The 16911-nt window shown below is 45.4% G+C and overlaps 1 protein-coding gene across 2 annotated transcripts in view; it reads right to left on the bottom strand.

Moving 5' to 3' along the window:
* The window catches only part of CUL5 (cullin 5), an 89459-nt gene extending 77540 nt beyond the window's left edge, over positions 1–11919 (bottom strand). Inside the window, exon 1 of one of the 2 annotated variants that reach the window (XM_077808818.1) lies at positions 11647–11919. In XM_077808818.1, the coding sequence (XP_077664944.1) occupies positions 11647–11670 (24 nt within the window). In that variant the 5' untranslated portion in view covers positions 11671–11919. The remainder of the gene's footprint in view (positions 1–11646) is intronic. The other variant, XM_077808848.1, reaches the window with a different exon arrangement.
* Positions 11920–16911: the final 4992 nt, after the last annotated feature.

The raw sequence follows: 16911 nt of genomic DNA, 5'->3' as shown, positions 1-16911 counted from the left end.
GATAACAAAAGGCATTTCAACATTCCCAACAGTTATCTTCTGATCTGGGAAGTAAATCCCTACCTGCAGCTGTTTAAACAGAGCAGAGTTCCTGAAGACACGAGCGTCATGTACCTTTCCCGGCCATCCCACGTTGATGTTGGTGAAACGTCCCTTGTGATCCACCAGTGCTTGCAGCACTATTGGAAAATACCCCTTGCGGTTTATGTACTCGCCGGCCTGGTGCTCCGGTGCCAAGATAGGGATATGGGTTCCGTCTATGGCCCCACCACAAGTTCGGGAATCCCATTGCAGCAAAGACATCCATTGTGACCTGCACATTTTCCAGGGTCACTACCCTTGATATCAGCAGATCTTTGATTGCGTTGGCTACTTGCATCACAGCAGCCCCCACAGTAGATTTGCCCACTCCAAATTGATTCCCGACTGACCGGTAGCTATCTGGCGTTGCAAGCTTCCACAGGGCTATTGCCACTCGCTTCTCAACTGTGAGGGCTGCTCTCATCTTGGTATTCATGCGCTTCAGGGCAGGGGAAAGCAAGTCACAAAGTTCCATGAAAGTGCCCTTACGCATGCAAAAGTTTCGCAGCCACTGAGAATCATCCCAGACCTGCAACACTATGCGGTCCCACCAGTCTATGCTTGTTTCCCAAGCCCAGAATCGGCGTTCCACTGCATGAACCTGCCCCATTAGCACTATGATGCCCACATTGCCAGGGCCCATGCTTTGAGAGAAGTCCGTGTCCATGTCCTCATCACTTTCGTCACCGCGCTGACGTCGCCTACTCACCTGGTTTCGGTTTGCCAGGTTCTGGTGCCGCACATACTGCTGGATAACGTGCGTGGTGTTTAATGTGCTCCTAATTGCCAAAGTAATCTGAGCAGGCTCCATGCTTGCCATGGTATGGCGTCTGCACAGAAAAAAGGCGCGGAACGATTGTCTGCCATTGCTCTGACAGAGGGAGGGGCGACTGACGACATGGCTTACAGGGTTGGCTTACAGGGAATTAAAATCAACAAAGGGGGTGGCTTTACATCAAGGAGAAACAAAAACAACTGTCACACAGAATGGCCCCCTCAAGGATTGAACTCAAAACCCTGGGTTTAGCAGGCCAATGCTCAACCCACTGACCTATCCCTCCCCCTGGTATTTCAGGCAGGACTGAATTTCCATTAAACTTTTCAAGGTGTCCCTGACAGACCTCACCAAAATGACTGTCGGACGTTGATTTCACAGAGGGAGGGAGGGAGGGAAAGGGGAGCAAATGAATACAAAACAAATCTGGTCTATATCTTTTACATCTTTGGCAGGCAGCAGACGGTGCAGTAGGACTGCTAGCCATCCTCATCTCCCGGCTGCTCGCCAGAAGACAGTGCAATAGGACTGCCAGCAGGACTAAAGAGAACGACCTAGTCAAGTCACTCCTATTTTCGTCCTTGCGCCCATGTCTGCCCAGGCGCTCCTGACCGACCTTACCGAGGTGGCCAGGAGCACCTCAGACATGATGACAACGGTTATCAGGCCTATTGCACCATCTGCTGCCACAAGGCAATGGGCTGCTGCTGTGTAGCAATGTAGTACCGCGTCTGCCAGCACCCAGGAGACGTACGGTGACAGTGAGCTGAGCAGGCTCCATGCTTGCTGTGGTATGGCGTCTGCATACGTAACTCAGGAAAAAAGGCATGAAACGACTGTCTGCCATTGCTTTCACAGAGGGAGGGAGGGAGGGCCTGACGACATGTACCCAGAACCACCCGTGACAATATTTTTGCCCCATTAGGCATTGGGATCTCAACCCAGAATTCCAATGGGCGGTGGAGACTGCGGGAACTGTGGGATAGCTACCCACAGTGCAACGCTCCGGAAGTTGACGCTAGTCTCGGTACTGTGGAAGCACTCCACCGAGTTAATGCACTCAGTACATTGTGTGTGGGGACACACACAATCGACTATTAAAAACGATTTCTAAAAAACCGACTTCTATAACTTTGACCTAATTTCATAGTGCAGAATATACTCAGTATCTACGGTCATTAAATAATTATTGTCTAACCCCCCCACCTCCCATAATTTATATAAATATTAATAGCTTAAAATTATCCTTTGACATTATAAAAAAAAATCAAACTCTGTCAAGTCTATGTATAACACATAAAATTATATTTTGTACTAAATACATACAGATAATGTCTGAACAATCCTTACAGTTGTAGTTATCTACCAAAATAACCTCTATTTCTTCAAAAATATATTCTGCTCTAGGATGGGGATTCTGACTCCACCATATATTCACTTCCCTCTCTGCACAGGTTTTCACCACTTTTTTTCCCCCAAGAGAAAGTTGACAAAAATACTATATGACCTTCACCCTCTTTTCAGCTTGTCTTTCCTTCCCTTCCTACAACTCTCATCTCCTTCTACCATCACAGACACAATTTTCTCCTTTGCTCTCCACCTCTAACCTCATCCAACTTGCCCTACTGACCCCAGCACATCAAGTGATCTGATTCCTTTGTGCCCACTCTCATGCTCTCCTTTACTCGTCTGCTTTCCCTGCTCTAGTCTCTGCCACCCTAAAAAACAAAACACACACCCTTGAACCCACATGCCTCTCCAGCTACTCCCCCATCTCCCTTCCATCTCTAAGCTCAGAGTGTGCTGTCTACATTCACTGTGTGGAGTTCCTCTCCTCCAATTCCATCCTAGCCCTTTTCAATCTGGCCAAGATATGCAGTTAAGGTTGCCCATGCAACCTTAACTCTGCTCTCTTTCAGCAATGCCCCAGTACACATTGTTAACACAAACAAAAATGTATGACTAAGTGTTTTCAGAGCTCTAGTTACACCTTTGCAAATACAAATTTCCATAATTTAGGGCCCATTTCTACAAGTCTTGAACTTAACTGGACTGCTCACATGAGTAAAGATCACTCAAGAGACGTGTGAAAGATTGGGCTCCTTGGAACGGAGGCCTGTCATTCTTGTTTGTCTATAAAGTACCATGCATATCTTTGCATTATTATTATTACAAACACTGTAAACTAACCAATGTTGTTAATCAAACAAGCTACATTTCTGAATCACAAAAACAGTGATTTGTATGAGAAGACCCAATGGAAAATAAAACTGTCATGCATCTTGGGGGGGGAGGAAGGACGACATACCTTTACTCTGCCAACCCCACAGTTCCTGAAATATACTTCACTTCCTTTTACAACCCATTCGCTCTCACCCATTGGATTCCATCTAACACTATTAAAAGACAAAAAGGAATGTTTGCACAGGCAACTTTCACTTGCATTTCCCGCTTCTCGGAAGTCTGAGTTTTCCCCCAACTTAACATTCTGCAACAGGACGACACACTACCAAGCAACTGTAACTCTTCCTTAATGTAGTGAGTTTTTTTGTTTTGTTTTGTTTTACACTGAATAGTAGGCTCTTTGGGGCAAGGCTGTCTCTTACTGCTTGTTGTAGAACGTCTAGCACAATGGGGCCTTGATCTCAACTGGGGTTTAGGCACTACTGTAATACAATAAAAGAAAATGAGACACTTTATACTGAGAGCATACCCACGCATCTCAATTATTTTTGTAGCTAGTACTACCTTTCCCTCACACTTCTTACTTCATTTTCCTTAACTTTAATGTTGCATGCAGTGTTGTTGTAGCCATGTTGGTCCCAGGATATGAGAGAGACAAGGAAACATATTTGTAACTACTGAACACCAAAAACCATGGATTTAAAAGAGAGACTGATTTCATGGCCCATTAGGACAACTTACTACTAGGGCTGTCAAGCAATTAAAAAAATTGTGATTAATCACACTGTTAAACAACAATAGAACACCATTTTTTTTTTATTTTTTGGGGATGTTTCCTACATTTTCTAATATATTGATTTCACTTACAACACAGAATACAAAGTGTACAGTGATCATTTTATATTTATTTTTGATTACCAATATTTTCACTGTAAAAAAGAAAATAATTGTATTCTTCAATTCACCTCATACAAGTACTGTAGTGCAAGCTCTTTATCATGAAAGTTGAACTTACAAATAAAACTGCATTCAAAAATAAAACAATGTAAAACTTTAGAGCCTACAAGTCCACTCAGTCCTACTTCTTGGTCAGCCAATCACTCAGACAAACAAGGGTGGTTACAATTTGCAGGAGATAATGCTGCTTGTTTACAATGTCACCTGAAAGCGAGAACAGCCATTTGCATGGCACTGTTGTAGCTGGCATTGCAAGATATTTACGTTCCAGATGCTTTAAAGATTCATTCAAAGATTCATGCTTCAACCACCATGCCAGAGGACATGCTACCATGCTGATGATGGGTTCTGCTTGATAACGATCCAAAGCAGTGCAGACTGACGCATGTTATTTTCATCATCTGAGTCAGATGCCACCAGCAGAGGGTTGAGATTTTCTTTTTTGGTGGTTTGGGTTCTGTAGTTTCCACATCAGAGTGTTGCTCTTTTAAGACTTCTGAAAGCATGCTCCATACCTCATCTCTCTCAGATTTTGGACGGCACTTCAGATTCTTAAACCTTGGGTCAAGTGCTGTAGTATTTTTAGAAATCTCATATTGGTACCTTCTTTGCGTTTTGTCAAATCTGCTGTGAAAATGATCTTAAAATGAACATGTGCTGGGTCACCATCTGAGACTGCTATAACATGAAATATATGCAGAATGTGGATAAAACAGAGCAGGAGACTTACAATTCTCCTCCCAAGGAGTACAGTCACAAAATTAATGGACGCTTTTTTTTTTTAATAAGCATCATCAGCATGGAAGCTTGTCCCCTGGAATGGTGGCCAAAGCATGGAAGGAGCATATGAATGTTTAGCATATCTGGCATGTAAATACCATGCAACACCGACTACAAAAGTGTGATGCGAATGCCTGTTCTCACTTTCAGGTGACACTGTAAGTAAGAAGCAGGGAGCAATATCTCCCATCAACGTATGTTTACTTGTTTGTCTGAGTAATTGGTAGAAGGAGGACTGAGTGGACTTGTAGGCTCTAAAAGTTTTACACTGTTTTGGTTTTGAGTGCAGTTATGTAACCAAAAAAAATAAAAATCTACATTTGTAAGTTGCATTTTCACGATAAAAAATTTGCACTTCAGAACTTGTATGAGGTGAATTAAAAAATACTATTTCTTTTATCATTTTTACAGTGCAAATATTTGTAATCAAAAATAAATATCAAGTGAGCACTGTGCACTTTGTATTCTGTGTTGTAATTGAAATCAATATTGAAAATGTAGAAAAACATCCAAAAATATTTAATACATTTCAATTGATATTCTATTGTTAATCGCAATTAGTTTTTTTTTAGTTAATCGTGTGAGTTAACTGTGATTAACTGACAGCCCTACTTACTACATCCCTGCTATCTACTAATCTTCCATTGTTCTAGAACTGTAGGGGTGTTAGCTGCCAAATTCATTTTAAGTGGTCTTGCACAGTACTGGTTCTCACCTGGGGGGGGGGGGGGGGGGTTGTCCACAAGCAGGTTTTAGGGGGTCTGACAAAATAAACCAAGTATCAACCCCAGGCAGTGGAACTGAAGAAGGGAGCGCCACCTCCACCCCGACTCACTTCAGCAGGTCACCCAGCCTGTCTGGGTTTAGAGGGGTGCAACCAAAAATTGAAGGATCACGGCAGAAGAGAGATCTCCCCCAGCCATCAGAAGGGATTGCCTCACAGCCACTGACTCCACAAGCAGGCAGCAGCTAGCCAAGGAGACACACCACAGCTCTGCCCTGCTACATCAGCACTTCAGGGATCAGGGCCAAATGGAAGGCAGAAATCTGCGGGGCATGTGACGCCTCTATGCATCGCCTCTGATTGTGGGTCCGCAGATTCGTCTATTTAAGTTTAGGGGTCCTTGGGTAAAAAAAGGTTGAGAACCACTGGCCTACAACATGTGTGAACCCTTTTTGCTTAACAATCTATCCCACCTTGTATTTAGCTTGGACACTCTAGTTTCCTTCCTTCTGCAGACCTGAGGAAGAGCTGTGTGAGGCTCAAAAGCTTGTTCCTTCCACCAACTGAGGTTGGTCCAATAAAAGATATTACCTCACCCGCCTTGTCTCTAACTTTAACATGTATGTTACTGTGCTGATCTTATATACTAGCTCCTGGATGTCAAATATGTGGCCTAAAGGGTGATTAAATCCAACTCTCACATCAACTTCAAATTTAGCATGCAATTTGACCAACTTCTACTGTCTGGCAGCTCTCACAATTGGTGCTGTGATTGCAATGCAGTTACTACTGAATATTGAGCAACTATGGACAAGCCAAAGAATGGGGCTTTATCAACGGGTATTGAGGATTAGGCAATGTTAACGACAAGAAGGCCTCCACTATACAACTGCAATTGGCATATATGCCTTGCTGACATTTTAAGGAAGTCCTATTACGAAATAGCCAAGACGAGACACCCAAAGTATGCAGCTGGAAATATTTACTGTGAGTTATAGAGATCAAAACTAGCTGGTATATTGCAGGTTGCCAGGGATGGGAGGTTGGAGAAGAATGGTTGAAATAAAAGGTAAATGGGATAAGATACAGGATGTAAACAGGGGAAGGGGGGAAAAAAGGAGTAGGTTTCCTACAGAAGCCGGACTAAGCTTATGCCCCAATCCCTAACGAAATCTGCAAGGGTTTACTTGCACCTACATGCAGCCCCGTTCACTCCAATGAGACTCTACATAGATACAAGGTTCTGTCCACATGGATCCAATTGCATAATCAGGGACCATATTTTCTTGCTCCCAGTGCCACCAAGAGCTCTGAGGAGACCACAGTATTGATAGATAGATAGATATAGATATCTGAATGAAAACCATGGATTTTAAAATCCCTGAACTTTGGGAGATCAAAATCCTGTTATGTATTAAGCCTCTCTCTACTTCAGAGTTCCAGAAAGCAAGTATGAGATCCCTGCACTAGTTTGAGCATCTTTTCTAACTTCTGTAATGCAGTCATTTACAGAGTAGCAAATATACTTCTGAAATAACCACATAATTCATGTAAGTCTCATAACAGCTCCAGATTTATGCGATGAGCTCTAGAAATATTTAAATACAGACACAAGGAACTGTCCCCTGCAACCTGAGGTCTATTATAGAGGAGTGTAGCACTACTACAGTTAAGGCAGAGACCATCTTAGGCCTGGCCTATACCGGGGGGAGGAAGGAACTGATCTAAGTTATGCAACTTCAGCTACGTGAATAACGTAACTGAAGTCAACGTACTTAGATCTACCTACCGCGGTGGCTTCACTGAGGTAAGTCGACAGCTGACGCTCTCTCATTGACTCCACCTGCGCCTCTCGTCCTAGTGGAGTACCGGAGTCGACGGGAGAGTGCTTGCCGGTCGATTTATCACGTCTAGACTAGACACGATAAATTAACCCCCGCTGGATCAATCGCTGCCCATCGATCCAGCACATAATGTAGACAAGCCCTTACTGTTTAGAGCACTTATCAAAATCAGTTTGTTAAAATCCACACGCATATTGAGATTGCCGTGAAATTTGCGGTGCCTCATCACGGTCCAGGGGAGGACTAGTTGACCAAAGTTGAGGTTGTTTGAGCAAACTGTTTTCAAAACACAACATCCCTTTAAAAAAAAATGTATGTGATATCAAAATGTTACTATTCTTCATTTTTGGGGGGAATGAAGGTGCATATCTGAGGCTCAAATTATTGTACTGATCCATTCCAAACTGATATCATCCAGTCAGGTTTCAACTCAGCAACTGTCAAGGCATCCACTGCCCCCGTGGGGAAGTCATATTTCATTTCACTTCACTTCCCAAGCAAATAGAGAACCATGGGGAAAGTGCACAAGGAATGAGAGGGAAACTCATAGGCCTTGCATTTACTAGGATAAAGGTACAGTTTAGTGAACAGAAGCTACCTAAATCTGACCTACACTCAACCACTTGGCCTTCTCCCTCCTCTAAGTAGACTAGCCAGATGTTAACACCTTTTCTTTTTAATCCTAAATATTACCTATGGGACAACACCTTCAGTTATTACTTATTTGTATAGCAGTAGTATCGGATGTGGGCCACCAAATGGTCAGAACTTCCCAAAACCTCAATGCAGCAGAGAGGACAGAAAGGATACACAACAATGCATGAACACGAGTTCGGATACGGGGTTCTACTGAGAATTAAGAATATACAAGAGTGTTAGAATCTGGTGAAACTCGTATTCCCGTGTTTTCTGGACACGCCTAGTGGAATGCCAGGATGTGGAGGTGAGTGATAACGAAGCTAGCGCTTCTGCAATTCCCGCATACCACAACCCTCTGCCCCACCCAAAAAGAAAGGGCGTGAAATATTAAGCTATGTCTACATTAGCACTTTTGTCAGTATAACTTAGGTAGCTCAGGGTTGTGGAAAAAAAAAACACCAAGAGAAGCGCTGGTCTGGACAGCACTAGGTCAGCAGGAGACGCTCTCCCACCAACATAGCTACCACCGATCGTGATGATTTTATTACATCTCCCATTGGCATAGAGTGGCTACATAAGCAATCTTCTATTGGTACAGCTGTGCCGGAGTAATTTCGCTAGTGTAGACCCGGCCTAAGTTTAACTCTGTATTGTAGAGTTTTCAGATGGTTGAAGTATAGGTACATTTTATATTCTGAAAGGATATGAGACACTGCCAGTCATCCTGAATTTTGAGTTAATATGCTTTAAGTGTAGTAGTTTTTTAAGCCTCAAGAACTGGGAGTCAAGAGTGTTTCTATTCCCAGCTCTCACTGGACTGCTGTATGGTTTCCTGAAAGTCGATCTCTATCATAGTTTCTCCTTTAGTAAAAAGGGTTCATATTTATTTGTCTTTGTACAGCGCTTTGAGATGTTCTGATGAAAAAGGCAAACTAGCATTCAATTACTACTAACTTAATTATCTAAAAGCTTTATAGACATCACCAAGTTATCTACCAGGCATCTATATCTATATTATCTGTGGTGAGCCTACACCTTTGTATATTTAACATGTGATTATAAACACTTTTTCAAAACCAGTTTTGCAGATATCACCATTCTGCAAGTAACAAAATCAGGGCCTTATACTGCACTCTCCCACAACTGTAGGAATTATTTTCTAGAAGATTTAAAGTGAAATATTATCAACTCTGAGATGCTAAACTTTCTTACATCTGTTTATAAAACCATGTAATTAATGTTTTCCCAAAGCAAATGTCAATCTATCCAAAATCCCTAAACATACTATAAGTAACAACACAACACACACAGTGATGGAGTAAAACATGGCCAAATAGATAGGCTGTTTGGACCTAGCATTCTGAAATAGGATTCCTTCAAATAACCATACTGCATCCCCATTTCCCCCTCTTGGGCATTTTGTTTCGTAGCAACACATACTGGTTTTGGAACTCTGCAATTTTAACTGATCAGGGCTATTGCTCCTTGGGGAATTCTGCACACACAAATTCTTGTCTCCCGCAGATTTCTTTGCTTCCCCACAGAAAAATGACTCTCTGACAGGGAAGCTGCAACAGCAGTCACGCACCACTCTCTAGCAGCACAGGTACATTGTTTAGGGTATCTGGAACAGCTGGTGGAGAGGTCAATCACTGCAGCCAGTGGCTCGTACCCTGAGCCAGGATCAGCTGCTAGTCCTGGCTGGGCTGGAGACAGGAGAGAACTGGACTTCCTCTTCCCCTGCTAGGAGTGGCTGGGGCTGTGTTAGACCCACTCCCAGAAACCTCCCCCAGCTGCAGGAAGCTCAGCATCCTCTCCTGCTTCCTGCCCCCATCGCTCCTCAGCTGCTGGGAGCTGCTGTCCCATTTGCCCAACCCCCTACCCATACCAGACCTCCCATACTCAGACACCCCCGCCAAGTCTCACCCCGTACACCCAGAACCCCCTTAGTCCTCCATACCTAAACCCCACCACACTGAAGCTCAACCCTACATCTGGAGCCCCCTGCACCCAGACCTCCTATTTTTCCCCCCACCCCTGCACCCAGACCACCCCCCACTGAGCTCCCTGTATTCAAACCCCCACCCTGATAAGCCCAAGCCCCCACATCCAAACCCCCATGCCACTGACCCCACTAGCTGCTCCCAGACCCCCACTCCATCAAGCCCCACTCCCCTAGCACCCAGGCCCCCTGCTGAGACCCCCACACCCAGACCCCTCCACTGAGCCCCAACCACCTTCACCTGGAAGCCCCAGCAGAGGGGCTTGCCTCTTCACGCAGAACCACCCCCCAACAAGCCTCTGTGCATCCCAATCCCCCCACACCAAGACCCCCCACTGAGCTGCCTACACCCAAATTGTCCCACACAGAATCCTCTCACCCCACACCTGGATCCCCCCAAACTTAGATCCTGCCTCATTGAGCCTGCCTGCCCCACACCTGGTGCACCTGGCACAGAGGGGCAAGGCCCCAGGGTATTTTTGGGCAGGCCCAGGACTTGTGCTATGTCAAGGTCAGGTGCAGCCTCCCCACTGAGTCTGTGACCCTGGGGGCTGCAGGGTCATCTCCCACCTTCATGCAGCCACTGGCCTGTGCTCCCCACTGCCGTGCTGGAGCCCCTGCATATATTTATTAATAAAACTTGCAGAATTTTAAAATATTGTGCACAGAATGCCCTCCGGAGTAATATGTCAATGTTCAGATGTTTATCATCATATACCAAAAATTTATGGAAACACTAGATTATGTAAAAAAAGCTGCTTAAATAAGTGGTACATGTTCAGTGTTTTTTTCCTTCCGGGTAAATTGCACCCATCAGATTTTGAACATGGTGGTAATGCAAACAATATTTATTCACTGTACAATCATTTAAAACTCTGTTTATCCTAAAAATCATTGTGTTTCTAGTTTCTCTGTTAATGCAGAAACGGATGAAACCGTGTCCTGTCTAAAATACGGGGTTCAGAGTAGCAGCTGTGTTAGTCTGTATCCGCAAAAAGAAAACGAGGACTTGTGGCACCTTAGAGACTAACCAATTTATTTGAGCATAAGCTTTCGTGAGCTATGCTCAAATAAATTTGTTAGTCTCTAAGGTGCCACAAGTCCTCCTTTTCTTTTTGCTGTCTAAAATATGTTACCATATACTTTCCCCACGCTTATTTGATCGGTGTGGGTGGGGAGGCGTGTGATATTTGGAGACAGGTTAGACTGTGTGAAGTTTTAGTACTGGAGGGAGTGGGGAAGAGGAGAGAGACCCGTGTCTCTCGAGCCCAGACAGCCACCAGCACAGTGTAAAATGAAGGTTTGTTATAAACCCTCCCCCTCAGAATATTACAACATACTGGATACCACAACTTGAGAAACAAGCCCTTCATGTCCCTGTCTCCGCACAGCCGCCGTCCCTCCCGCCCTCAGCACTGCCCCCCTTCTCCTCTGCTCCCCCCTTTCTCCTTACACCCCCTCCCCCACGCCAGGCTGCCCCCTCGCTCCCCCACATTTCCCCTGCCCGGCCGCCGCGCTCACCCACCTCCCCCGCCCCGCAGCGACGGGCCCTGGGAGCCGCCAGGAGCAGCCCGCAGGCCCCGCCGCCACCGGCAGACGGGACTCGGGTCGCCCGCGTCCTCCCACCAGGCCCTGCCCGGGCAGCGGGCCTGGGTCGCACCTTCAAGAGATTAGACGTCGCCATGTTCCCCCCGCGGGGGCCCCTCCGGGCCGGCGGCGGCTCCTCGCTCCGGGCGCGGGCTCCCGGCCGCTCCGCTTCACATGGCCCCGCGCTCCCGCCGGCCGGACCCGCCGCCGCAGCGGACGGGGCTTCGCTCGGGACAAGGCCGGGCGGAGACTCGGGGCTGCGGCCGGCTCGATCCTCCCCACGCAGCCGCCGCTCAGCGCCTCATGGCGGCGCCCACCCAGGAGACACTCGGCCGCGGCCGCGGCTCCGTGCAAGGGCTGGCCCGGCCCGCATGATGCGGCGCCGAGGAGCCGGCTCCGCCGCCAAGGGGAGAGGCAGGGGCAGGAGGCTCCAGCTGCAGCGCCCTCTGCCGGCCGGGCGGTTCCCCTGACTCCCGTCGACCCCGGCAGACCCCTGAGCCCCATCAACCCCCGGGACACCCCAGACCCCTACAGGCCAGCCCCTCAGGACACCCCCGCCTCCTTGGCCCACCCCCTCCTTATCCACCCCCGGCAGACCCTGGTCCTCTGCAGACCACCCCATCTACTCCCGGGAGACCCCTGCACCCTCGGCCCACCCACCCCCATCTACGCCCGGGAGACCCCTGCTCTCTGACACCAGCCCCCACCCCATTGATAGGTGCTGGAACTAGGGGTGCTGCTGCACCCCCTAGCTTGAAGTGGTTTCCATCCTATACAAGGTTTATAGTTTGGTTGAATGGCTCTCAGCACCCCCACTATACAAATTGTTCCAGCACCCCTGACCCCTACCCCTGGAAGACCCCCCCTCTCCCTGCAGCCCACCCTCATCTGCCTTGGGAGACCTCAGTCCCCTGCAGCCCTGCACCCCCATTTATCCCTGGGAGACCCCTACTGCCCTGCCTCCAACCCCCCAGGAGACCTCTGCCCTCTGCAGCCTAGCCCCCCTATCTGCCCCTGGAAGACCCCAGCCTTCTTGAGCTCAGCCCGGAGACCCCAGCTCCCTGCAGCCCTGCCCAGCTCCCTCCACCTCCCCCAGAGAGACCCCAGGCCCCTGCAGCCCAGCCTCCCAAGGGGTCATGATTTTTGAACACTTGGCATTGCTAATATTGTGATGTAGTTGTAGGTGTACAGCAAGTGTATGTGAAGCTGTACAATGTGGTAACTATGCTGAACAGTTAACAGAATCCGTACCCCAAGGCATTTCCAGGCCTCTTAAACAATTATGTATGCGCTTAACTGTTAGGGGGCTTATTCCTTCACCCACTTACTTCCCTGGTCCTTCTCGCATGAACAGAGAGCAACAATACCCGAAGTCCAAAGGTGCAAACAATTCGATGTTTATTGGGGTGAACTTCCAGCAAGCATGATTCCAGTTTTCTTCCTTAGTATCCTCCTTCCCAGCTCTGACACCACAGAGCCTTACACCTGTGTCCCTGTTCCCATTCCTACCCTTAGCAAAACATGATTCCAACTTCCTTACTCCCATTCCCTGTTCCCATTTCCCCCTTTAGTAAAACATGATTCCAATTTTCTTACCCCCATTCCCTGTTCCCATCTCCCTTATCCTCATCCACATGTCCACACCCGTCCACCCACCCCCTTCCTCATTGACTACAGTTTATATAGTAAAACTTGAGTTCTGCTTAGCTATACCTTAACCAATCATTTTCCTGAAATTTAACTAACCAATCCTAACATATTGTAACATGATTATGTAACCAATTATATCCCACCACCTTAATTAGTTTACACCCAGCAAAATTAATTATACAGCAGACAGGAACAATCACAGAACCAGACAGAGATTATACAGACAAACAATAGCAAAGTGGGAACTACAATGACAAGACAACACAGAAGTGAGGATTTCACATCCCAGCTATTGATAAGTGAGTTCTTGCCAGACAGGATGCTATCAAACTAAGTTTCCTTTTACATTTTCTAGGCACTTCCCTTTCTCTGGAGGTGATAGGAATACAATCCTGTCCTGATAGTGCCTAACAGCCCAATAGCACCTTATTTCAATGTGACTAGGTTGGAATGTGAGGATGTGACCGTTCGCTTCCCAGCTTATGGCTGCCTCTGCTGCTTAGCCAAAGGCCTTAGCCTAAGAACAGGGCCTCAGACTGTCACAGTAAGAGAAGGCCCTTACACCAGCAGATAGTGATTTTGATTCTTTTATACCTCTATAATTAGCCAAGTGATAAGAATACACCTAAATTCTTAGAGTATAGGCCTTTACAGACAGGCATGAATATCTATATCCTAACATTAACTTTATGGAGTAAAATATGTAGTAAAAATGTTCAGTTTCCAGGAAAAAATGGGAGGTTTGGTAAATTTGTTCTGCTTTTTTATTTTTTGTAAGCCAAAGGTAAGGAATTCTACCAAAACGGGCTTTCAAAAACAAAAACAAAAAAATTGGATTCAGGTAATTATTTGGGGGAAAAAATGGTGGTTTTTTTTAAACAAATCAAATATTTCACCAAAGATTTATTAGCTTCTGTGGGGGTTTTGGTTGAAAAACTTGAAAATTATAAGTAAAATGAAACTATTATGAACATTTTAATTTTGGGCAATAGGTCTTTTTGTGTCAAAAAACTATTCTGATGAAAAAATGTCAACCTGCTTTATTCAAAGGTTCAGAAATTCTGGAATTAAAATTGACTGTACAACTTTAATTCAGCCCCTTTGTGTGTAAGCATTGTATGATACGATCCTTATTTTCTCCCGCATTCAGTGCACAAGATGAATGGTACTCTATCTGTAGATTCCTACCTGCTTAATTGCAGAAGCTGGAAGGGGTGTAAAGCAGGAGCTGACAGGAAGTGAAATGATAGTTTTGCAGTTCAGAAAGTTGAATGCAGCCCCGGAGGACAGGACTCTATCTCTGCCTTTGTTGGGGCAAGTTGTTCAAACCAAATTTTTCACAGGTGGTCAATAACTGTGTGGGTCATCTCTGGGTGCTCATATTAAAATGCCAATTGCCTCATTTGCAGAAGTCCTGAGCAGTCACAACTGCAACTAAATGGGAGCCGTGCATTGACCACAGCATTTTTTTTACTGAACTTTATAAGTATTCTGAAAAATCAGGCCTTAGGCATCTCAAGTTGGGGACCCAGACTCAGTAGACACTTTTGACAGTTTAGGCCATGGCTCAGTTCCCCATCTGTAAAATGGAGACAATAACACCCTCTTACCTCACAGGTGTGCTGTAAAGATAAATTTATGTTTGTAAAGCACTGAGATACTACGGTGATTGTGCCATTGAAAAACCCATGAGGAAATAATTGTGTATTCAGTGCTAGGTATGGAAAATATTCAGTAAATAAGATCTAGGGCCACACTTAAATGATAAGTATAAAAAGAAATATTGAATGGCTACCCATTCAGTGAACACTCTCTCCTAACTTTCCTAACTTTTGAATGCTTGAATTTTAACCTTAAACATTTTCTTTTTGTATGAAATTATATTGTAACATACAACAGACCCGATGGGGGCAAAATCCTTATTGTCTGAGTACTTTATAGAGGAGGGGAGTGAATCTTCAGGCATTTTTTGATTCTGATTAAAAATTATTGACTTACACAAGACCAAAGCGCCTGTGATCTAGTCACGTCAAACTGTAAACATGGTGAGCCAGTACCTAAACACATTCATTTTACAATAAAATATGAGTGCAAAGCAATTTTTACAATGACACAGCTTCTGTTTGTGCCCATATCTGTCCATTTTCTCTCAACTCATGAATTAAAACAAGAAATAAAGTAGATACTGTGCTAAATAAAATCTTCTCGTCTGGGCAGATTTAATGTAGGAACATAGCAATTACCATTGCAATTTGGATCAGACCCAAACCAAGATCCGTGTAGTGTCTTATCCAGTCTGTGACAGTGGCCGGCATCATGCTTCAGAGGGAGGTATTAAAAACAGCGCAGTAGGCAAAAGTGGGATAATCTGCTTCCATCTTGGTCTCTAAATTAGAACTGGTTTAAACCCTAAAGCACAAGATATAATATCCCTTACAAAATTTGTTGCTATTAATTATGATAAATGGGTATTCTTGTTATCCATATAAATGTCCCATCCCTTTCTGAATCTTGTTACATTCTTGGCCTCAATGACTCTGTGTGGCAATGATTTCCATAGTCTAATTACACATTGGATGACAAAGTACTTCCTTTTGTCATTTCTCAAGCTGTCGGTCCATGAGCCTAGCCCTTTCCCTAGCTGTCTTGCAAATGTCCTTGATGCTGTAACAGGTTTCCCCTGGAGTGCCACCTGGAACTGGGGTACCACTGAACACCCCTGACCCACCAGCCTGGGCTCCCTTTACACTATACTGCTGTGACCGGCCTGCACTTTCACCAGCACACATGCAGGTAGGGACACACCCAGCTGCAGTTACATGCAGATGCTGTAATGAGCTCTGCATGGGAAGGCTCCAGCTAAGGAACTTCCCAGCTACACAGGCATGCACCCCCATCTGAAGAGTAAACCCAAAATTATACCGTCTTCGCTGCACAGGGAACTGTTAAGCATAAGCTCATTAAATTCTCCTCAATGAGGAGAGGAATATACAACAGCTTTCTGCCCTGAGTTATGACTCCCACATAGTGGTTTTAGACAAAACAAAAACAAGTTTATTAACTACAAAAGATAGATTTTAAGTGATTATAAGGGCTAGCAAACAGATAAAAGCAGATTACCTAGCAAATAAACTGAACACTCAGATTAAGCTTAATATACTACATACATCAGATATGAATAGCAAATCCTCACTCTAAGTGATGATACAAGCAGGCTGCAGATTCGTAAGAGGCAAACTGCACTGGCATACAGCTTGGAATCCCCAGGTGTTCCATTCACATGCTAAAAATCCTGTTAGCCTGGATCCAGCACTACCCCCAGTTCAGTTTTTGTTCCTCAGGTGTTTTCAGGAGTCTCTCTGGGGGGGAGTCAGTGAAGAACTATGATGATGTCACTCCCTTGCCTTAAATAGCTTTTACATATGAGAGGAACCCTTTGTTTCAAAGCTTGGTTCCCACACCAGTCAGTGGAAAAACACCAATATCCCAAGATGGAGTCCAGCAACGGGTGACCTGGTCACATGTCCCTGTAGTGTCACAGCAGCCATAACTTGGAGGCTGTTTGTAGCATCCTCAGGAAGGCCCCCGGGTGGGAGATAAACTTCTTCTAAGGCCTATTGTTTTCTCCTAATGGCTCCTGAATGGGCCCTTCCCAGCCAGCCATCTAGACTGAGAGCCTTTTGCCTAG

Source organism: Eretmochelys imbricata, chromosome 1 (assembly GCF_965152235.1).
Source record: "Eretmochelys imbricata isolate rEreImb1 chromosome 1, rEreImb1.hap1, whole genome shotgun sequence".
Classification (NCBI taxonomy): domain Eukaryota; kingdom Metazoa; phylum Chordata; order Testudines; family Cheloniidae; genus Eretmochelys; species Eretmochelys imbricata.
Note: the sequence above shows the minus strand (reverse complement) of the source record. Positions and strands in the feature narration are given on the sequence as shown.